The sequence below is a fragment of the Rhinolophus ferrumequinum genome, assembly GCF_004115265.2.
Source record: "Rhinolophus ferrumequinum isolate MPI-CBG mRhiFer1 chromosome 5 unlocalized genomic scaffold, mRhiFer1_v1.p scaffold_110_arrow_ctg1, whole genome shotgun sequence".
Lineage (NCBI taxonomy): Eukaryota > Metazoa > Chordata > Mammalia > Chiroptera > Rhinolophidae > Rhinolophus > Rhinolophus ferrumequinum.
In genome coordinates, this window is record NW_022680355.1 from 9,192,957 (window position 1) to 9,217,242 (window position 24,286).

The 24,286-nt window shown below is 42.3% G+C and overlaps 1 protein-coding gene across 18 annotated transcripts in view; it reads left to right on the forward strand.

Moving 5' to 3' along the window:
• KIAA1217 (KIAA1217 ortholog) overlaps positions 1–24,286 on the forward strand; it is a 292,991-nt gene that overhangs the window by 206,228 nt on the left and 62,477 nt on the right. For 17 of the 18 annotated variants that reach the window (XM_033100561.1, XM_033100558.1, XM_033100543.1 and 14 more), the window contains one exon: positions 19,655–20,487. In XM_033100561.1, coding sequence (XP_032956452.1) covers positions 19,655–20,487 — 833 coding nt within the window. Of the gene's footprint in view, positions 1–13,812; positions 14,079–19,654; positions 20,488–24,286 lie in introns of those variants that run through there. The other variant, XM_033100553.1, reaches the window with a different exon arrangement.

The following is a 24,286-nucleotide window of genomic DNA, read 5'->3' on the forward strand; positions in this document are numbered from 1 at the left end:
TGTATCTGGTAGATTACTTTTCTCCCTTTGTTTAGTTGTTTTTCTGGAGCTTTGTTCTGTTCTTTCATTTGGGACATGCTTTCTTTTTGTTTTCTCCCTATTTTGGCTGTCTTACTGTGTTTGTTTCTGTGTATTATGTAGGGCTGCTATGTCTCCCAGTCCTATTAGAGTGGCCTCATGTAGTAGATGTCCTGTGGGGCCCAGTGACACAGTCTTCCAGGTCACCAGAGCCTGTTGTTACAGGTGTGTCACTTGTGTGGGTACAACAGGGTGACCTCCTGTTGTAGTTGAGCCTTGGTTGCTGTTTGCAAGTCAATGGGAGAGACTGACCTTCAGGTTTATTTGTTGTGAGGACTGGCTGTGACTACAGCGGAGGAGCTGTGATGCAGGGGCTGATCCTATGGAGCAGGATTCACTTTAGTGGGACTCTGGTGCCTGCCCAGTCTGCCATTTGGGTGTGTTGTCCTTGGAGATGGTTGGGTGATGCTCGGGCTTGGTCTGAAGATGGCCACCAGGTATGTCAGCCCTGGGGCCTCCTGTAAAGGGAGTACCCACTACAAGCCAAGTTCAGCTGCAGCCTGTGCCCTGCTGGGGGCCGCCTGACATGAGCCACAAAGCAATCCACACATGGCCACCATCCACTCTGACTTTGGAGGTGCCTGAAGAGGCCAAGCCACGAACCAAGGCCGGCTGTCACTAGTGCCAAGGTTAGGCTGCTCAGCCAGAGTTGCAGGACATGCCGAAGCCAGATGCTGCTTATTTGGGTTTTGTGAACTCTTGAGAGATTTTTAGGAAATCCTGCAGCATGAGTCAAGGCAGGCCATTTGTATGGAAAAGCCACTGGATGCAAGTTAGATAGGTCTGAAAGTTGGATGGAACGGGGTCTCCAGGAATCACTGAGGCAGGGCAAACGAATAGTGTTAGGCAGGTAGATGGAGACTCAGATATGGCGGCTACCTGTGTCTGCACGCCACAGGGGGAGAGGTGGGCGGGGGAGAGGGCTCCACAGTGGAACAGTGGCTTCCACTAGCTCCTCTGTCTGGGAGAGAGCTGAGTCTCCAGCCCTGGGCTGAGGAGCCTGGTGTGGGGCAGGGACCGCTTGCTCCTCTGCAGCCAAGATATTCCTCCCAATTTATAATGTTACATACGGTGTGGGACCAGTCCATTCTATGTCTTTGCCCCTCCTATCAGTCCTGAGGTTGTTTCTTCTGTGTGTCTTTAGTTGCAGGGCTCCTGTTCAGTTAGACTGAAGGTGATTCTCCATGATGGTTGTTCTGTAGTTTAGTTGTAATTTTGATGTGGTCGTGAGAGGAGGTGAGCACAGCGTTTACCTACTCCACCATCTTGACTGGAAGTCACAAGATTTGTTTTCTTGAGTAATTTAGGCAAACACTGTATATTTGACTTCTTTAGCCATCCATAGTTGTATTTGAGCATGGCCAGGTTTCACTTACTGTCCAGATAGTAGCACAATACCTTTGTGTGGCCAGAGCTCATTAATTAGAAATGCATGGGCATAGACCAAAACTAAATGGATTTTGAACTAACCAGATTTAGATTATGCAATATTTTATTGAAGGAGAATGGGCCATCAAGTCAACTGAAAAACATCAGCTGGTTCAAATTATGAGATACTTTGAATAAAACAATATTGCCTTAAGTGGGTTTTATATAGTGTTATAGTGTTATTTTCAGAAGTCAGCCTCTTTGCTAAAGCAAATGGCTCCTACAGTAATTCTATTTGAAATTTTAATGTACCATTACTCGAACTACTTTCAAAGGTGTTTTTCACTTGGAGCCGGTGATTTTAGGTGACACATAGAGAAATAAGTTTTTTTTTTTTTTTTTTTTTTAAAGATTTTATTGCGGAAGGGGAACAGGACTTTATTGGGGAACAGTGTGTACTTCCAGGACTTTTTTCCAAGTCAAGTTGTTGTCTTTTTAATCTTAGTTGTAGAGGGTGCCATTCAGCTCCAAGTTGTTGTCCTTTCAGTCTTAGTTATGGAGGGCGCAGCTCAGCGCCAGGTCCAGTTGCCGTTGCTAGTTGCAGGGGGTGCAGCTCACCATCCCTTGCGGGAGTGGAAACCGGTAACCTTGTGGTTGAGAGGACGTGCTCCAACCAACTGAGCCATCTGGGAGGGAGGCAGCTCAGCTCAAGGTGCCGTGTTCAATTTTAGTTGCAGGGAGCGCTGCCCACCAACCCTTGCAGGAGTTGAGGAATCAAACTGGCAACCTTGTGGTTGAAAGGATGCGCTCCAACCAACTGAGCCATCCGGGAGGCAGCTCAGCTCAAGGTGCCTTGTTCAATCTCAGTTGCAGGGGGCAGAGCCCACCATCCCTTGTGGGACTTGAGAAATTGAACTGGCAACCTTGTGGTTGAGAGACCACTGGCCCATGTGGGAATCGAACCGGCAGCCTTTGGAGTTAGGAGCATGGAGCTCTAACTGCCTGAGCCAAGCCCCAAGCCCCGTCCGGCCCAAGCCCTAGCTGGCCCCAAGAAACAGGTTTTTAAATTTTAATAATTATGTAATGTTGTTTTAATGAGTATTGGAAAGCTAAGTAAGGCAAAGAACTTCAGAGTTAATGAATATTATTGCTTTGCCACAAGTAAGTTAAAAAAAATCCATTTAAAATTGACTTAAAGAAAAACATTAAATGAGTGCATTAAATAGTGCATTTGGTGTGAGAATATGGCCAAAATGGTGACAATATCTTGTTATTGAATAAAGTGTAGAAACTAAGGCTTTAAGACAAAGACCAAGTTGGGTGTTTGGGGAGGGGACAGAATAAAACATCATTAAAGATCATACAGTTGAAATAATGGAACATTTTGATGTCAGAATCAAATAGAATTCTTGCTTAAGAGTTCTTAATACCTTGTTATTTGGCACAAAAGAAGAGCTGTTGACTCAGTAATTTTTGTGTAGATTTATTTATGTAAGGCCTTTTCAGGTAAAAGTTGTGAATTCTCAGTGCATCATTTAAGCTAGAGGACCCCTTCTCATTGTCCACGCAGCACTAACTCACTCCATATTCCTGAAATACAGAAAATATGCTTCACTAAGGTGGCTGATCGACACATGTACTTGATTTCTTTTTATTTTTCTCTTTTCCTGTGAAATCAAAGGTCATGCTTTCTCTTGTTCTGATTTAACTCTTTGAACCTGTTCCTTTTCATTTGCCCTTGATATCGTAGGAAGAGCTGCCAAAGAGAAACCCAAACAACAGTAAGAAATCATAAGAAGGTCAGTGATGAGGTAATTCAGAAATAACAGCGGCCTGATCTACAGTGCTTAAACTCCAATGCATGTTTTTCCTGAAACACTCCTCTAAAGGGTCAGGTGTCACAGTCATGTTCTGATAGCTTCACCTAGGATGGATGAGTCTCTAGTGTCGTTCCTTGCACTCACTTCCAAGGAGGAAGGCAACTGAATAGAACATTCTGTAGATGGTTGACCCATTACTGCAGGGACTGAGAGAACATTCTAGATACATATCCACAAAGTGGATACCATGTTTGCTTGCTTTTAAAAGCAAATCTAAAAATATGTATTTCTTAGCAGCTGTGTAACTGCAAAACAGAAAAAAAATCTGCTCCACTCCAGGACAAATTACTCACTAGATATCTCCAGGGTTCAAATCTTAATGCTTCCGAAATTTACTGCAGATTTTACTGTATATATTTAGACCAAGGAGCCTATTAGCTTGCGATCTGGGAGAACCTCCACATTCTCATGAAAATGAGAAATGTGCCACTGTTGGCAACCTAAGGCTATAATTATGTTAATCTGACCATTTTAAGACTGAAATATGTTGTTTTAAAATGTATCTATATTTTTATTATTCATAACAATAATCTGAAGAAATTTAGTGAAATGCTAATACGTTTCTATTCAGTATCACTTTGTGACTAGAGCATAAAAATGAGTCAGGTGGTATTTTGATCTCTTTAATTTTGGCAGAGAATTTTTATCTACAGAATTGTACTCGTATACACAGTACATCTTAATATAAAAACTACCAAAGCATATTTTTATGTTTTAAAGTAGATACAGTGAATATATTTGCAAGGCTGTCTTGACATATATGTTTAATAACAAAATATTTCTGCAATTTCATTAAATCACCACACTGCTATATTCCCCCACCCCTCAAAAAAAGCTAAAAAATATTTTTGAGCAATACAACAAGATACATCTTTTTCTATCAAGAACTAACCTAAAGTACACACCTTATTGTTTTTAATGCTAATGTGGGACAGGACTAGACTGGACAATATTGTTAAAATTCCGAGAGCATTCAGAAACTTGTCTTTAGCTAAAATAATTGGTTTTGCCTGCTCCTCACCAACCAAAATCTGTATTCTTGCCACAAGCACGTGATGACAGGGGTTCTCTTTTTATTCCTGAAGAGAGGTGATAAGATGGAAAGGGAAGGAGATGTGGGTAATCGCTCATCTCATAATTTTTGTAAATAATTGATATTTGAACCTACTTGTCATACCAGTATAAAGTGGATGGGAAGTCTTATCTAGCCTGATAGGGGTTCACAATTGCCAATTCATTTGGGAATGAGAATGAGGAAAAGCACCTTCTTGAATGTGAGCCTAAGGCATATAATTGGACTTCTTTCTCAAGGATGATGCTTTGGACTATAACACACTGTAGTGTTCTTATGTTGGCTGCATTCAGCATCTCCATTCTTTCTTGAGCTCTTTGAGCTCAAAAAGAGAATGCGTCATTCTCTTCATCTTCATGAGAACATATTAAAGTAGGTATTATCCATTCTATTCGTTTTGCTCTCATAAGTCATTGAGTGAGCCCACCAATGTTAGTTGGCAATTTTAATAGTAACACATGTTGGTCACACTTTTCTCCATGCAAGTTCATATGAGAATAATTGAGCTCCTGTGATGCCCACGGCACAGGACAGTATGTACAGAAGGTGTTTCTGAACCTACTTAGCAGCAGAACCAGAGCTTCAGAAAAGCTCAGTGGTAGGACCACAGTCACAGCCAGGAGCCCACAGCCTACGAGATCATCAGGAGGAGAACCCACGTCTTTCTATTCATGCTCCAGTGCTGTTTCCAGCACACCCTACTGCCTTCCTTGGACATCATGGTGGGGAGGAGTACTGATGGAAGAGAATGATTAAACCTTTCTGACAAATTGGAAACTAATTTGTAGACTTCAGCGCATTAAAGGAAAACTCCAGAGTTGATATTCATGAGAATCAAGCCATTGTCTTGATGCCCTAATTTTAAGAAACGCCTTTTGTCTCTTTATTGACCCATATCTTCCTGTCCTCTCTGGGAGAAATTTTGCCCCAGTGTTGCTTTTCAAAGAGGTGAAGAAAAATAAAAGAAAAGATAATACAAAGAAGAAGAAAAAAGACTGGAGGCTGGGTTGGGCAGTGGGGGAAAATGAACTACTTTGGGGTCAGCCTGGAGCTTGCTTCTCTTTGAAGTGAGTTGAAAGCACTTGCTGCTGATTATGAATTTCCAAAGGCTCTCCGCAGTTTGCAGAGCATTTTCTTCACATGTGTGGCAGGGGATTCTCTCCTGTCAGGGGCGATGTTTGTGGGGAGCAACTAGACTGTGTCTGCCCCTTGCCGATGTGCGTATTTTGTCATATGGGGTGTTGGCTTCTTTACATGGAGTCACTGGGCCAGTAGCTGTTTTGTTTCTCAGGAGCTCCTCAGTTTCAGGAATGCTCAAAGGCCTGGCCGTTTGTCATTGGGATGCTGGGAAGCAGATCTTGTCTCTGAGGAGGAGGCTTCTGACAGTGTTGGAACCTGTGGGGGAGCAGTGACTGGCTGATGACGGGCTGCACCACCTCAGCTGTCTGTGCAGGGCATGGCGTGGCATCGCAGGGCAAGGGCAGAGAAGCTTGCCAAACCCAGCCCCGGGGCATGCATGACTCCCAAACTGGTTGTCTTGGAGGCTGTTATTTATCCAAATAAGGAGAAGCTGTGGTTATGCTGACCATCTCAGATTTCCGAGCCATGTCCACTGGCTGAATGGCTGGCTGACTGACTTGATATTTGAACTGAAAACACAAAGGTATTCCTTTGAAATGGAGCGCTCTTGTAGGGCTCATGGATATCCTGGAGTTATCGTTTGGAAGGTGGTTTCTCCCCACATTTGTAGATAACAGTAATATGGTCTGGTCTACTTTACTCTTCTCTTGTACCTCTTGGAATATTCAATACAGATGACTTTGTTCAGGTATTTCTGGACCTGGCTTTAGACGGAAATAATACTGATCTTAGTGATCCTTGAACCATTGCCTTCCTTTGAAAAGTGTTCAAAGAAGGCCGGGCCTCTACACTGACCTCTTAACACTAGAGTGCAAGATGATTCTGGCATGCCATAGATCCTGGCCCTGTTCTTTGACTTTGGGTAAGTCACTTGAATGCGCCCCAATTTCTTCATCTGTAAAATGGGGATTATAATGTTTCACGGATGAAAATGAGCTGGAAATTAAATGAGGGAATTCTAAAAAGCATTTGGTAAATAGGAAGTTTCTAAAAATATTCGTGTTCTCTCTCCATTTCCATCTTGTCCTGGTGGATTTAGTTGAAAATGTTTACTGATAAAGAAATTCTAGGTAATTATGATTGCCACCCAAACTTTAATAATGTCAGTTTTCTGAAGTAGGAATTAACCAAGCCCACAGTAGAATGGAGATTTTTTTAAAAATGTTTTTCAATTATAGTTCACATCCAATATTATATTAGTTTCAGGTATACAGCATAATAGTTAGACATTTATATAACTTGCGAAGTGATCCCCCTGATAAGTCTGGTACCTACCTGACACCATCCTTAGTTATTACAATATTATTGATTATATTCCATATGCTGTACTTTGCATCCCCGTGAGTGTTTGGTAACTGCCAACTTACACTTCTTCATCCCTGCACCTTTTTCACCCAACACCTCACCCCCACTCCCATCTGACAACCATCAGTTTGTTCTCTGTTTCTATGAGTGTGTTTTTGTGTTGTTTGTTTGTTTTGATTTCTAGATTCAACAAATATGTGAAATGACATGGTTTTTCTCTTTCTCTGTCTGACTTATTTCCTTAGCATAATACCCTCTATGTTGTGACACCCATATTGTCACAAATGGTTAGGTTTCACTCTTTTTTGGCTGAGTAATATTCCATCGTATAAATGTACCACCTCATCTTTTTCCAGTCATCTATTGATTGACGTTGAGGTTGCTCCCTTATCTTGGCTATTGTAAATAATGCTGCAATGAACATGGGGGTGCATATATCTTTTTGAATTAGTGTTTTGGATTTATTTGGGTAAATACCCAGGAGTGGAATTGCTTGGTCATAAGGTATTTCTATTTTAATTTTTTTTAGGGAACTCCATGCTGTTTTCCATAGCGGTTGCACCAATGTGCAATTCCACCAACAGTGCTTTAGGGTTCCCTTTCTTCCACATCCTCGCCCACACATGTTGCTTCTTGATGTGTTGATGATAGCCATAGTAGAACGGAGAGTTTAATGTGAGCTGATGACTTCCCTCTAGTCCCTAGAGAAATGGTTCTTCATGAGTGGTCCCCAGACCAGCAGATCAGCATCACCTGGGACTTGTTATAAATACAGATCCTCAGGCCCTATCCAGACCTGCTAAATCAGACACTCTGGAAGTGGGGCTCATGAATCTGTGTTTGAGCAAGCCCTCTAGGTGATTCTGATGTATGCTGAAGTAGAAGAACCACTAACCTAGAGTAACTTGCTGGTTGGCTCAGAGGTCAACCCATTTTCCCAGGGCACTTGGCACTTCCCCACCTCTTGTCTCTGACCGTGCCTTGCTTCCTGCATGGAATACCTAAGAAAGGAAACTCTTTCTTATCTATTGAAATTCTGCTCATAATTTATGGACTCACTTAAATCTCACCTATTCAGAGAAGTGTTCCTCCACTATCCCAGCCAGAAGAATCTTATTCTTCTATAGATTCCAAGAGTGTTAGTCTGTTGCACTCATTTGATACTGGCCAAAGTTATTCTTGCTTTGTCTTATTTTGAATATTCTTTGTTTCCTACTAGGATGTGAGTTCTTCAAAGGCAGGAATTGTGTGCTACACATCCTTTTTCCCTCATCTGCATTCGTCCTGGGCTTTGCACACATAGTGGCTACTCAATAAATATTTTGTGGACCCACAGAATTTTATAGTTGGAACGGGCCTTAGAGAACATCTAGATCAGACTTCTTGTTTATAGTTAAAAACCGAATGTTAACACCTGGACCAGAGTACAGGTTCCATGATTCCCTGTTTTGTGTTCACTTCACCATGTTGCACTGATTGTGAAGAGACCCTCAATGAGGGCATTCAGGGCTGCTGGTCTGGTCCAAATTTAGCAGGTACTTTTGTGCTCTCTGCACAGATTCCAACCAAACCCAAGGAAAACACATGAGTTTTCAAAATTATATTCTTTTCATTTATAAACCTGGAACCTTTTAGATCCTTTCATAACTAGTAAGAACTGAGCAAGTTAATGAGTCTATATAATTATATAACAAATGACATCTATTCCCAGTCTTGTATGAGAGCATTTTCCCAATTCACTGATTCAGTATACCTGGAATACCCATGGAACTTCTTTTGGATTTGAAAGTTGCTATGAAGAGGAGAGCAAGTGGCTCTTCTGAACCCAGGAAGAGTTGGCCCAAAGGCTGCTTTGATCTGGATCTCCATCGTTGTTTTTTTTCATGTTTATTTTGAGGAAAAATTGATCTTGGTGGATTTATTGAATTATTGTCCTTCAATATTATCCTCTGGGGCTCTTCCCTCACAAAACCCTTTCTGTTTTTGACACGTTAGCTAATATTGTTCAGCCAAGGATCAAACTAATGGCACAACTAAAAAAAAACGCTTTCATCAGAAGCCATCCATAAAATTCCCTTTAAAATTGGCTCTGCTGACATAGCTCACCTTGTGCTGTGTGTTTGTTGTATTACTTGGTAATGGAACCAGCACATATCCTACTCTGATTGATATAAACACAGAGCAGAATGCAAGCAATGGGATGATTCTAGAAGAAGGGCCACTATTATAACGCAGGTCCACAGAGTTGGTTCCAGAAAAGTTGTGAGGAAAGGAGGAGATGTGCAGGGAGGACAGGAAGCCGGCCTGAAAGGGTTAAACCTACCAAGAACACTTGATGTTAAGAAGCTGAGGCTACTTAAAGCGTGAGAAAGGGGTTGATGAGAGGAACCAACGGAAGTCTTGAGATTTGAGTAGCTACATTGTGAGAGGACAGTGACAGACCAAGAATAAAAGATCATTTGTTTTCCAACTTGGCACCTACCATGCATCAGTTTGTTTACCACCATTTTCTCAAACTGTCTCTGAAAAATATCTATCCTTCAAGCTGTGGTTGTGGAGCATAAGATTCTATATAGGTCATCAATTCATTGTTTAAGTTTAGCTACGTGAGGGTATGTTACGTCATCAAACTAATATATATTTTTAAATTCCTACATTGTTGTGATTATCCTAAAGCTGTATAATGTTGTACCAATGTTTTTCACTTAAAACATAGTCAACTTGATCGGTTTCCCCATTGGAAGGTAAGAGGGACACAGGGCACAATGACAGAGATGTAATGCCTCTGTCAGTGTTTTAGCATCTGAGAGGTTGCAGGAATGTCGCCCAGTGGCCGGATTGGGGCCATAGTGGTAAGGAGTGGTAATCAGGTAAGGCCCAGATATTTTATACTGTAAGTCATCTGGTGTCTGTGACTAATGAAAACATCTATGTGTGTATATACATATACGTGTGTGTATAACACTATATATGTATATACACACATAGTGATGTAATGATATCTATACAGTGGTAATTAGTGATCCATAAAATGTATTTAAGTATATAAGCATAATATATAATACATGCATTAGTTAAATAGAATGTATAATTAATTATATAACTAAAATAACTGATTTTGATGCAAGAAGATAACAACCTACTAGTAAGTCTGGTGAGTAATTAGGTCCTAAGCCCACTGGTATGTCCCAGTTATTCTTTCCTTTGCTGTGAAAATCTCAACCTGTGAGCGAAGCAAGCAAGGTATTTTTCAGAGTTCGCCATGTTGCACACAGAAGGTCAAAACTCAAACAAACAAATGGCCAGTAACCTTGGAAGACAAGGCCTTGGGAGCATGATTCTTCTCAGAGCAGGTCCCGGTGTCCTGGAGGACATGGAACTTCACACTTAAACAGCAAAGGAAGCAGTGACACAGTAGCCAGGCTAAAGACGGGCACGCTTGCTACTTCACTACTTAGTAGCCATGAGAAGTTGTCAAAGGTTCTCAACTCCTAACACTTCCATTTCCTACCTATTCAGATGGGGATAGTAACCCCGGACTTATGTGTTTCTGAGGCCTATGAAATTAAATCACACCTGAAAACTGAGTAAACTGCAAACTGCTGGATGATTGTGTGTGTGTGTGTGTGTGTGTGTGTGTCCATCTAAATGCCTTTGTAGAATAAGAAGTGTTATAAAGCAGTAAAGCAATATATTACATATTGCACAATGCATGTTGACAAGTTTCAATAGGAGTTTGGAGAACTGTCATAAAAAGAAAAAGTCTAAGGAACTGAAAAGTAACGACAAATCTAGAAACACTAAAGGGAATCTTGTATAAAAGAACAGTGTCCGTCTCAGAAATGGGTAGATGTCAGAGATGGAGATAAGTAATGAGGAGGAGTTATTCACACCATCTGTCGCAAGTGGTAGAAAAAAGATATCATTTTACAAACTGTAACTATTTTAGGGACAAAAGGAGGTTGTCCTTGGCCTGGATAATACAGGAATATCCCAACAGAAGATTGAGTATCAGTGAGAGAAGAACATTTTTCTTTTATCTATTCCTGCAACTCCACACTGATTGCGGCTTGGAAGTTAAATGATTTATTTAACTTCTTGACTCTGTTCCAGATTGAGATCTTTAATCACCATTGGGCACAGTACTAAGTCAGCTGGGTCTGGTACTGGAGGGCTCAGCGGAGTTCCCTGTGTCAAACTATTTAATTACCTTAAATATAGGCATAAGCTAACCACTTACTGGACCATCTCTTTCCTGAGAATTAAATAATTTTGGCAACAGCCTGCCTGTCTCATGTCTCGGAGACATTCCATTTATGATCAAATGAAATATTAATAGATTTACTAAGACCTCACAAATGGTCATCTTTCCAATTTTAACAATGTAAACAAGATGAATTTGAAAATTTTTTTAACATCACAATCACTTCCCTTCACAATAACACCTTCATGTTTATAAGCCCATTTCAGATTTTCTTTTAGCATATGTAATTTCTTTAAACCAGCAAAAAAATGAGTAAGAAAGGGGAAATAGGAATAACTTTCTCAAGATTCTTAGCCTTTCGAGAGCCTAAGAAATCATTTCCTGTTGAGGTAATGCTGAATATTTACTAGCATGTCCTTTCTCAATGGTAATGCAAAAGAAATAAATTGCTTCCACTTTGCTAAAGTGCCAGCCAGTGAAAAGAAAAGGGAGAATGAAGAGCAGCACACTGTACAGTGCTGGGAAGAGCAGGTTTACCCAGGCTACAGCATCCCAAGGACGGCCAGGCTGAGAAGGATCCGCGGAAGTAAGGAAACCTGAGCGTGATGTGTTAGGGGTTGGGTTGTGGTGAGTTCACCTGAAAGAGCCCTTCTCTGGAGCGCACACGCCACTCGGGGAGACTGGTCCTGCGTGCACCAGGATATTGCTTAGGAAACCTGCTTATCTGGGTCCTCAGGCAGCACGTAGGATACCGAACGCCTCCTCTCTCTCAGGTGAGCTGCGTCTTCTTGCTAGAGAGCATTTAACTCATCCTGATTCACCTCAGGATTGGGCCAGCTTTCAAACTGCTCTGGTAATGACGGAGCCACACGTGTACTCTCCGGACGGTGCCCTGGAGCATTTTGAAAGTGAAAGGAAATTGCTCTGCACCCACCTGACAGGAAGGAAGAGATGGGAGAGGTAAACTAGACCTTCTCTCACCTTGCACCCACCGACTGACGTGGTGACAAACAGGGTCAACAGAAGCCACCTGTCTCTAAAATTTAGCTGACCTGGACTAATGTGTTGAGCGTGGCCTGATTCACTTAGCCCAACAGCCGTGAGTGCTGAGCGCTTTCGTTTTCTGGAGAGGGGACCATGACCCAGGCACTTCCCATTCGCTCCCTCTTATAGGCAGTCCTGCACGTATGAACAGTGGGTAAATGAGTACAAGAGCCCTGATGGTCAGGATGTCTTACACCGTAAAGCAGGGTCTTCGGGGATGTGGTAGAGGTGAAATCGTGGCTTAATCGGACAAGGGAGACCAGCCCCGGCCTCCCCCTTCCTGGAAAGCACACGTTTGATTGAAGAAACAAAACCTGCCAAATGTCTACCAGATGCGTCCGGGGCTGATAGAGTGTGCTTCCCATACTCTGGTGAAAAATAACAAACTCCTGCTGATTAGATTAAAAATCAAAACAAGGGTTTTCACATTCCTTCTTCTCTTTTCCGACCTCTTAGGTGGCATCCGTTACAACCACTTCATCCAAATATTGTTTCTAATGAGACATCTTAGGAGGGTGGCGATGTCATGTGCTCCGTTTTCTCCCTCCTTTAATAACCACAAAGCGTCCTGGTGCAGTAAACAGTTTTTTGAGGAAGCCTGCAATGCTGACTGAAATTGAACTTGAGAGACGTCATGGAATTCTTTTGGTCAGCAAGAGCAACCTCTAAAAGCCTTGAAATGTTTGAAAAATGCACAGGCTGCACAGAGTGTGGTCATGGGGTGTGGCCTGAGGCCAGTGAAGCTTCCAGCCCAGCACGTTGAGTGACTTTTCAGTGGATTCCCACTAGGATAGCTTTCCATTCCACTCAGTCCCCGAGGGGTTCAGAAAGCATGGCAGTGACTAAACAGAGCCTACCTGCAAGCTAAGGAAATGCTTTCTTTCTCCCTCACCTTTTGTTAGCGATGTGTTAATACCTGTTTTCCACTGAGCACTGCACAAGCCACTTCTTGTTGGGAACACACTTCACCTGGAAGAGAATAGCTGCCTTGACAGGGGTTGCCCACGGGGGTCTCTGAAGAAGCGCCCTGGACTTCTCCTCTTGTCTCATTGAGAGAGGGGCAGAAAGACTCTGGTTTCCTTTCTCGAATCCCCTCTCTGCTTAAGCATTGGCGGGTCCTCTCTGTCATTCCCTCTGCTTTCAGGTATGTTTTCCAGAATGGTTGCAGTTGCTTACCTGGCACTGCGTAGGACTGATTAATGGCTGCTACCCCAAGGGCAGCAGGGTAAAAGCAGGCTGGTTAGTGAATAGACACACAGCCTCCCAACTCCTGTTTTCCCTCCGGTGTTATAAACCAGGAGAAGAGGCTCACGTTTCCTTCAGTTACCCGTCCCCAGACTTCAGAAGTCTGGCAGCAGAGTGGGTGCGGGGTGCTGGTCTATGTAGGTTTTCCTAGCAGTACTCTCCCCCCACAGAGCACGGATCTGAGAGTGGGTCCTGGGGGTAGTGAGCGTGTTGGGTTTTCTGATGCTTCCTTTGTTGGTGGCTGGTTTTAATGATCCTATTTGCCTTAGTAAATCTATTTTGTAATATTTCCTTCATTGTTAATCCGTTTGCCTAGTGCTCTCAGAGTTCGTTTGTTGGTGTGTGTTTTCCGTGTAAGCAATTGTTAGAAGACTGAGTCACCGTGCTGTAGCCTGTGGTTGGATATGAGCTGAGGTTATTCAGTGACTAATTTCCATGGGGAGGAGAAAGTGGCTTATCATAGCGAGGGCGACTTTTTATCCATGCCTGCCTGTGGCAGCTGCGCTCAGAAGACCGGGTAGAACAAAATGGTCTTTGCTGGCTGTGAACACTCAAGCTGGGGAACGTTTCACGATCTTTGTCCTTTGTGACTTCTTCTCTGAAGAGAAAAACTGTCTAAAATATCCAAATGTGGAACTGAGGATTTAGATGAAGCCAGCAAACAAAGGAATCGCGTAATTGGGAACTGAGCCAATGTTCTTTCTCACGGCGTTAGTTATACAGGTGATTTCCTTAAGAAAAAGTAAGTGGCTTTAATTCTTTGAGGGTAAAAGAGTCTCCTAAGAATTCTTTTCATTTTTGTCCTGTTACGTCATTGTGTGGTTTGATTGAGTGGGATGTTTACAAATTCTAGACTTGGAAGGGTGGGGTTTGAAATACAATAAACTGTACATAATATTCCCTTTCTGCAAAGATACATATATTTTAAATACTCCACAACGAGCTGTGATTACATGAGACAGTTTCCCAAAATGATCTGAAATAAACAATTTTGTGGTGGATATTTTTCCAGAAGCAATTTAAAGATTTTGCCCCTATGTTCAAGAAACTCATCCTCCATTCAGGAAAGTTCTCCATGAGTAATATTTGATTTAACTTATGGTGTTTGGGGAAAATAAAATATAGATATATGTTAGGATTTCTAACTCACACTTCAGACAATTCATTTATAACAGCTCCAGATTTTTTTCTGGTCTTTAAGAAGTTCGTGCCAAAGAGCTCGGGCTCTTTGAGCTGTGAGCTGTGGGCAGTGGCAGCTGCCTCATCTGGGGCTATGGTGCTGAGCTCTGGAAGAACTATGCTGTTTACAGGAACTGGAAGGACTCAGCCCAGAGACAGAGGTGGTTTGGGCAGCAATGCAAAGAGGGAGAGACCGTGCCCAACAGAGCAGAGGAACGATAGAGAACACTTTTGTTCCTACACTGCCAATGTACGGATGCGGAAAAAAGGACATTAGCTTTGTCTGGGCTGAGGTGCAGGCAAAGATATACCTGAGTTGTGCTCCAGGAAGGTGCCAAAAGAACCTTTACTTTTGTGTTTAGGTCACCTCTTCCTTGATGTAAAATGAAATTCTTTGACACGCACATAAAGACATTACTGTGGAAATTTTTGGGGGCAAGTGTCAAGGATATGACGTATCCAGATACATTTAACTTACTAAGAGACATGAGATGATAGAGAAGTTTGGTGGTACCAGAGAGATTCGTGGGAAAATAAGGGGTTCGGGTACATTAAGGTGAATAGCAACTGTGTGTGTGCGTGCGTGTGTGTGTGTGTGTTGCTTATTTATTTTACTTTTAAAGTTGAATACAATTTTGTTCTAAATAGTCTGATTTTTGAGTACTAGTGCAGAAAAACCCAGTATGTACTTCATGCCATTTCTTCATTCATTAGCCAAAAAACAGTTAAACCAAAATTCTGTAGGTGCCTGATTCTAGAAGGATATCTCCACAGAAAAAACACTAACATAAAAGGCTGGGATTTTTTTTTTTAAACTATGTATTATGGAACCTTAATCATCATCCTGGTTCAGTTAGTCAGACAATGAGTATCTCCTGGAGTATATAAAGTCTGCTTTTTATTAGAATAGCAAATGGTCTCCATGGGAGATCACACTGAAGACTTGAAAAAGATTCTCTCTTCTCATCTCTGCATCCATACCCTCCACCTCGTCCTAAGAGTGAGCTGTCTTTGGTATTAATAGATCCATATCCTTTAGGTGTGAACCCAAGTTATCTAATTTTAAGGATTCATTCTAGTCGCAGGTTTAAAACATTTTCTCACTACATGATGGGCACTTCGTGTCATTCTCTTCTTGGGTTCTATGGAGAGCCAAGGATGAAATTATGAGTGTTCTTTTTAGAACTCAGTCTTGGAAGGTCAGTCATAGCTTGGCAGACCAACATAAGAATTCTGCCAAAGGCTTCCAACCTCTAGGTCACCTGTACTGATGGAGACATTCAACCTTAGGTTACCTGTTCTGTCATAGCTGAATGCTTGTATTCACCTCCACTGTGGAGAACTCGGGTGGACAGTGATTCTTTCAGTGACCCTGTTGGAGGGTGGCAAGATTATTTTGAAGAGGACAAGGCAGTGGTGATACACAGCATTACCTTCAAGTTCAGGATGCTGATTACTTCTGGCTGGGATCTGTCTATCTTGGCTGAGGTCCCATTCTCATTGGTTGGTTGGTACCCATGTGATTCTGGCTACTGGATGTTAAATGTTTTGACTAATCACCCACATTCCCCCTATGAATACACAGCATATCAGAATTATTATTAATTAATTGTTATATTTCTTTCTGAATTCATCTACATATGACATCAAGAAAGTCAAATGAGACTACTTTCCAACAAAAATTTTTTTGCGTGTTTCATTTTAAAAATTAGTTAAATAATGTACCTAACCATTTCTTTTCATATCACCAAACATGTTTTTAAAACACCTACGCAGGAAAAAAATAAATAAAAAATAAAAATACCTGTGCAGGCACCCTGTTGTTTTAAAAGAAATTTACTCAACTTTTCATGCATTAAAATTAGTTTTACATTTTCCTTTCATTAATTTTATTCTTCTAGAAAGTTCTGTACTCCTCAGAATCTTGAGATTTCTTTTTACTCTCTTGCTAGAAAAGACAGGGTAGTGTGTGCTGTGTGTTAAATGGGGTCAGGATCCCCCAAATCAAGATGTATTCTGAAGCCAGATAAAGAAGGAAAAGAACAGGGGGTAGTGACTAACCCAGTTAGAATTTTTATTCATCCTAAGTGTGCTCTAGACATTTGAGGCCTCCTCTTTAATTTTTGGAATTAGTAATGACAATAGTACCTACCATTTATTGTGCCCGAATCACCTTGAACACCGTGCTTCACTTTATACAGTGTCATGTTTGGATCAATATGATAAATTCATCTTTACATCCATTTGGGTTGATTATTGCATTGTGTGGTCTGATTACGTGGGGAATTTGGCCAGATACACCCTGCAGGATGAGCCATTCCCTTGTATTTTATGACCTGTGAAGGCCTGCTTTGCTCACCACTGAGCCAGACCATTCTTTTCATTGAGCCCTGCAGTGTGGAAAACAGGGTGGGAGAGATATTTATAGGAGATCCGTGTTGATCTGCTGTAAAACTTCTGTCACATGGCTGCTCCATCCATTCTGGAATGAGAATTGGGTACATTATCACATAGTGATAATATCACGCCTTGGTCTAAGGGCCTGAGCACCTGAGTCATGAGGGTGTCAAGAGAGTGAGCAGAGAGAGACCGGGCTGGGTTGGGCTGGGCCAAGGGGAACAGATGCACCTGGGGCCCAGCCTTGAGCCTTAGCCTCTGTTTGGGTCCACAAACAAGGGCTGGGAAATGGGGAGAGAGTCCCCGGGGTAAAGCAACAGCTTGAGAATATCACAAGTTTGGTTTAGAGGGGGAGAACAGAGGACCTGTTGTGGTGGGAGGGGTGGGAGGGTAGTGGAGATAAAGTTGTAATTATGAGTGAGGATCCTTCATGCTTTGGGGTTCCCAGAAGCAGCCGGCCCCCTAAGGGGGCTGAGGAGCCAATTCAGTGGTGCTCACATAAGGTACCCTCACAGGGCTCCTTGTGGTTGCTACATATTTGCACCTTGCTTGCATTTTTTATTGGTCAGTCCACTATAATGTGTAAAACTCCTGCGTCAGGGATTCTGCACTTTTAGGGCTTTTCAGAGACACAATAAGGAAGCTGGGCTTTGCTGGTTCTTTCCCTGAATTCTCATCTAGGAGCTGTATGCAAGAATGGACCCTCTCCTGGGTGGGAATTGCCGACTTATTAGAGCCGTGTCCTAAAATAACGCCTGGTTCTTAGCAACTACTTGGTAGATGTTGTTTACTAAATGAATGAATTTATAAGATAAGGAATTGGTATGTATTCATGCATTGGGCTCTGTTTCATTTTCAACCTTCTTCTGTCACGTCTACTTTTTCTTCTCTTCCCCCATCACCCACTCCATGGGTCCCTCAGCTGCTCCTGTTGGTTCTTGTCCATTTGAGCCCACCTCCTCTCTCCCCATCCCCCCACCTACCCCCTAACCATTTAGCCCTCCTTGCCGGTCACATCTCCCAGAAGTCTGGATGGGAGTGTGGGCTCCTGTGACAGCACAAGTAGAGCATGAAGAGTGGATTTGAGAGGTGCCAAAGCTGTCTGTCCTTCCCTCCTGATTCCCCATTTGGAGAATCTCTGTGAGCATCACCCTCCTGGGCTTTGACCAAAACAAAAAGGATCATATACCCACATCCTAAAATAATTTGTGTTTTTTATTCTGCCCCTTGCTAAACAGAGCAGTTTATATGCAAAGTAGTTTCTCCTTTCCCCAATTAACGTGGTTCCTTTTTTATTGAGATATAATTGACGTATATCATTATTTTAGTTTTAGATGGATGTAATGATTCTCTATACCATGAAATGATCACCACACTAAGTCTAGTTAACATCCATCACCATACATCGCTACAATCTTTCTTTCTTGAGATGAGAACTTTAAAAAGCTACTCTCTTAGCAACTTTCAAATATACAGTACAGCATCGTTAACTGTAGTCACCATGCTGTACATTACACCCCCATGACTTAATTTTATTTGTTATTATTATAACTGCAAGTTACATCTTTTGACCACCTTCACCCACCACCCACCTCCTACCACTGGCAAGCAGTGTCTGTGATTCTTCAGTCATTGATTCTTTAGTCATTGTTTCTTCTAAAGGAGAGCTAATGAAAGACCCTGCGGGAGTCCCCACTCTCCTGAACTGATGGTAATGACACAGCCAAGAAGTCACTGCTGCCTGGACGAGAGGTGCCACACTTAGGATGGCTGACTCCAGCAGGTTCCTTGTCATCACGTGGCAGCCCCAAGGCATGTCGTGTTAGGATTGTTTCTCCCCACCATGCCTGGATTCCCTCCCCTCTTCTCTCCCTTGCCCTCTACACTGTGAGTTTTGCCTCCAGTCGTACTCTTATCTCCTGGATCATTATTTCCTCCCAACCTCTCAGAGCTGGTTTTCTCACAGTTCAAGTATGGAGATGGTGAACAGTTCAAGTATGAAGATGGTGAACTTTCTGTTGAAAAGTGAAACTTTCCCCATGCATCTTCTTTCTCGCTGGCCATGTCCCTAGATTGTACCAGCTTGGGAAGATGGGAAAGATGTTTACTGTTTTTCAGGGTTAATACTAGAAAATGTGTCCCGGACAAGTTTTAGAAAACTTAAGTTTAGCACTTTTAATGGCTTAGACACACATTTATTAAGTGTCTCTAAGAAGCTATGACCTCAAAATTTAAACTACTGTTTCCCCTCAAACCCCACAATGTTGTGTCTATATCAAGTACATTGTTTCCTGTGGCTGCTGTAACAAATCATCACAAGTTTAGTAGCTTAAAACACCACAAATGCAACATCTTACAGTTGTGGAGAGCCAAAGTCCAGGATGGGTTTCACAGGCCAGTATCAAGGTGTTGGCAGTGCCACACTTCCTCTAGGAAAGAATCCATTCCCTCGCCTTTTCCAGCTCCAGGACACTGCCTGTGTTCCGTGGTTTATGGCCCTCTCCTCCATCTTCAAAGGCAGTGGCATAGCATCTTCCAGTGTCTCTCTCTGGCCCTGCTCCAGTCATCATGTCTCCTTCCCTGACTCCGACCTCCTGCCTTTCTCTTGCACATATCACAGGGATTAGGGTGTGGACTCTTGAAGAGGCCATTATTCAGACAGGCCCCCTCACACTGCCACATTGAGACCTCTAAAAACATGAATATCAGAATAGATTTTCTAATTCCTTCTTTCATTTTCAGATGCAGAGAGAAATTATTTATGCAAGAGGAGATGGCCCAGGAGCCTCCCGACCTGGATCTACAGCTCATCCACCCCATGTCATTCCAAATTCTCCACCGTCCACTCCTGTGCCCCATTCCATGCCTCCATCCCCATCCAGAATTCCTTATGGGGGCACCCGCCCAATGGTTGTTCCTGGCAACGCCACCATCCCCAGGGACAGACTCTCTAGCCTGCCAGTGTCCAGATCCATCTCACCCAGCCCAAGCGCCATTTTGGAAAGAAGAGATGTGAAGCCAGATGAAGACATGAGTGGCAAGAACATCGCAATGTACCGCAATGAAGGTTTCTATGCTGACCCTTATCTGTATCACGAGGGACGGATGAGCATAGCTTCTTCTCACGGGGGACACCCACTGGATGTCCCTGATCACATCATCGCATATCACCGCACAGCCATTCGGTCAGCGAGTGCTTACTGCAGCCCTTCTTTGCAAGCAGAAATGCACATGGAGCAGTCACTGTATAGACAGAAGTCAAGGAAATATCCAGATAGCCACTTGCCCACTCTGGGCTCCAAAACGCCCCCCGCCTCTCCTCACCGAGTCAGTGACATGAGAATGGTGGACATGCACGCACACCATAATGCCCACGGGCCCCCTCATACCCTGCAGCCAGACCGGGCCTCGCCTAGCCGCCAGGCCTTCAAAAAGGAGCCGGGCACCTTGGTGTATATTGAAAAGCCACGGACCACTCCAGGATTATCCGGCATTGTGGACCTTGGCCCTCCTATAGTGGAGAAGCAAATGTTTGCTTACAGCACCGCTACGATACCCAAAGACAGAGAGACCAGGTAAGGTGATGAGGGTGGCCAAGGGTGGTGTGTTGTTGGGGGCTGCTTTTCAGAGGTCAAATCGAGAGAACAGATGTGGGCTGAGCACCAGCCTCAGCCCGCGTGCCCTGCGATGCTGCAGAGGGCACAGAGGAGGATCACAGGCCATCCTTGTTCACAGTTTCTAAATCAGTGCGTGTCAAGTGAGGCAGACACATGGCCAAGCTAAAGGAGGGTAGACACACTACGAGTGGTCAGTGCGGACCTCCCGAATGTCGGTCACACTGTGTCATCATTCGTGTACATCTGAATAATTCGGAAGAAAATTGTGATTAGCAGAAACCATTCAGACAAACAAATCAAGATCTCGTCGTAATTGACCTGCCACTGAAAAGGAGTGAGTGGTTCAAGTTTTAACTGTGTGAAATGACAATTTGTGTTTTTCCTTGTGCGGTGAAATTTTTTCTTATCTGGTTTGGAGAAATGGAAAGAATATGTTACTGGCTGTCATCTAGGGTGATAAAGCAGGAATTTGCATAAAATAGGATGGTTTAGATTTAATACTCATTCCAGAGTAGTACTGAGATCAACAAAAACATTCTAGTGAATGACACACTCGTGCATTTTAATTTCTTTTTTAGAAGACATATTCGCATAATTTATCAGTCCAGAAGCTTTCTACTCCATCTTAAAAACCGTCCAAAGTTCACATAGTAATCGAAAAGCTAATTTTGATTGAGGGCCTGAGAATTGGTTAAAGGAAGTCAACATAATAATTTTAATCATAAAAATCTGTCAAAGAGATTGAGTCCCAAAGCGGTTAAGCCTTTTACCGGTTGTCCTATGCATTCATAAAGGGTGCGAAAAATAAGATCCAGATATTTACTCAGTACCTTACAAGAACCAGTGGTCCCTGCTCTTCACTAAAAGTAGTAATATCATTATTACATAACCTTATAAAAAGGAGGCCAAAATTGTCAATGGAATGTGAGTTGTCTGTCTTACTTTCTCAAACACAAATCAGAAAGTCCTATCCTTATTAGCAGAATTTTACCATGAAAGGGCCGTCTCTCCTTATCTGTTCAATCACAGCAGAAAGATTCCAGGAGGTTGGAAAGAGAATGAACACGGAAGTTTGGAGATCATCAATGCACCAACAAATTCTAATCCTCTCGCACAACTTAAAAAAACAAACAAGCAAACCCATCAACGGTGACTGGCTTGATTATGTAGGTCTAAGAAAAGGGACACTTCTTGTGACCACAGACGTTCAGCTGAGGAGTGTGGAATAAGCACTGAGGCTTATTGGAACAGAGCAATGTCACAACACCAGGGACATCTTCCAAGATATGCCTTGAGGCTCAGAAGCTTGTGCCCTGTGCTTTGAAAAACACGGTAACGCGTCCTTTGTGGTGGGCCGTGAGGGGCTGGTCAGGAAATGTGAGTCACTGAGAGGATGGGACCTGGAGTCCTAAGAAGTTAGTACAGGAAACAATAAAAACTATCCAACTCCAGGGTATAAAATGCTGAGAGCCAGAGTCCGTCCTACCCAACACTCCCACCCACCCCCGTGCTGACCCCACCTTGTGGGTAGAAGGGGACTGAGAACTTGATTCCTCTGTGGATCATCTTAAGCTGTTTCCACCTTGCTGGGCTGTAGGCACTTTTTGGCCAACGATGGTGTCCGACTTCTTCCCCAGCACCTAGTTCAGTGTCGTACATGTAGTCACCACACGTGTATAACTTAATGAACATCACTGAACCCAGGTTTTTACAGGATTTGTTTATGGAAGGGAAAAAAAGGAAGGAACCCTCTGCTGATATGTGGAAACTTCTCTGTATTAGATCAAAAGCTTGAAGAACTTCAGCCGTAAGTAGCCTTGGTGTTCCTTCTAGGCCACGGCTTCCTCTTTAGATTTCTATGTCCCAAGGCTCAGAAAGGTTCTGTGGATTTCTGTTTTACACGTTTCAAACCCTTTTTAGAAAATCCAAATTATCTTATTTCTAAAATACTAAGTATTAGAAAAATTGACTAAAAAGATCAGTGCTCACCTAAAATACACTGTCATTATCATTACCATTTTCTGACTTATGATTGTCGTTATGAACATAATTTTACACTTTTGCATGTTTTCATTCCCTAAAATGTGAAAGAGCAGAGGAAGAATTTTGTCTCACATCTCAGCCAGGTGATTCCTCACCTGTTAATCAGCTTATCTCTTCAAAGGGTGGAATTGCAATGCTTGTATATACATGAGGAGGCTAGAATCCCTTCTCCTGTAACCGCCCCCCCGCCACCCCCCCACACACACACAGTTCAACATTTAGAATCCCTGTTTGTGAAACACCTAAACATCCCTATTAACTCAACCCAGGCACACGACAAAAAATGAGTATAGAATGATTCTCTAGTAAAAAGAACTTGAGTCTGGAAATTTTTGTTCTAAGTACTACTATTATAAGAAGAACACTGATGGTAGCTATGATTTATTGAGAGCCTTTTGTGGGCCAAACACTGTGTTAAGTAGTTTCCATACATCCTAGGATGTAATCGTCATGAAGACCCAGTGAAGTATGTTCTATCATCATTCCAATTTTACAGGTGTAGAAACTGAGCTGAGAGAAGTTAAGTAACTTACCCAAGGTCACAAAGCCAGTAAGTGGCATAGAATGTCCAAGTCCATTAAAGAATTCATACTTTTTACTACTGTACAATATTCTGCCTGGAGAATGAGAACTATGATCCCCAACTTCACCCAGCAAAGACATGAATTCAGGTGTGAATTCTGAGCATTTCAACCAGGATTTTTCAAAAATTATTTCGACACTAAATGCTAAATAACTGTTCCTAAAGGATATTTACAATCATAAACATGATAGAATTTGCATAATTATGCTGCTAAATATATACATGCCATTTAAATATAACTGCCCTAGCTAATACATTAGTGTAATTATGCAGAAATAGGGAAAGCATGAGGAAAACATTCTTGTTAAATGTTATTTTCAAAAAATAAATGTGAGTACTATGTCAAAGAAAAAATTTAAAAACAAGAACACAAAAACAATTGCTGAAACACAGAACTATAGTGCATTGTTTCACATATACCATGATGTTATTTTAGATACTTTTAATCTGTGTAAGTAGTTTTAAAGAGTCATCAACCCCTAAAAGTCTAACTTCACGAGTACAGGGTCCTATAAAGTGCCAAACAAATCTCTGTTGCAGTTTCATGATATTAAAAAGCAAATAAATCTGAGAGTGCTTTTTACATAAAACTCTCAAGTGAAATTTTACATCTCAGATATGAAGCTACAAAAACGCAGGAGGGAGACTGAGAAATCTGTAGCGATGCTTTCTTCTGGGCACGGCTGGGTTCAGATGCTGTTCAGAATAGCACTTCTGTGAAAGAGCCCACATAACTGCAGGATGTTTGAAATCAGAGAAAAATCCTTTTCTATCTGTACTCAGGAAATTTCCGATGGTAGCTTTCTTTTTGGTTTGTTTGTTTTTATTGAGAGAACGTGATTTTATAACAGCTCCATTGACTTGAAAATGAGTTAATTTCATCTTGATTCTCATATTTAGTCATGTGCCTTGATTTAATGAACATGACATTTTTTCCTTATAAAAGTGCTTCCACAAAGCATCTAGTGATGACAAATTATGTATAAGAGATCTGGGGGAAAGTACTGTATGTAGAAGAACATATATAATGGTAGGGCTCTCCTCCCAAAATGGCCATGGACTTTGGGGTACGCGAGCAGATTACAACTGCGTTGACCTTCAGGATAGCAATTCTCATGTCTGACCTTCTAG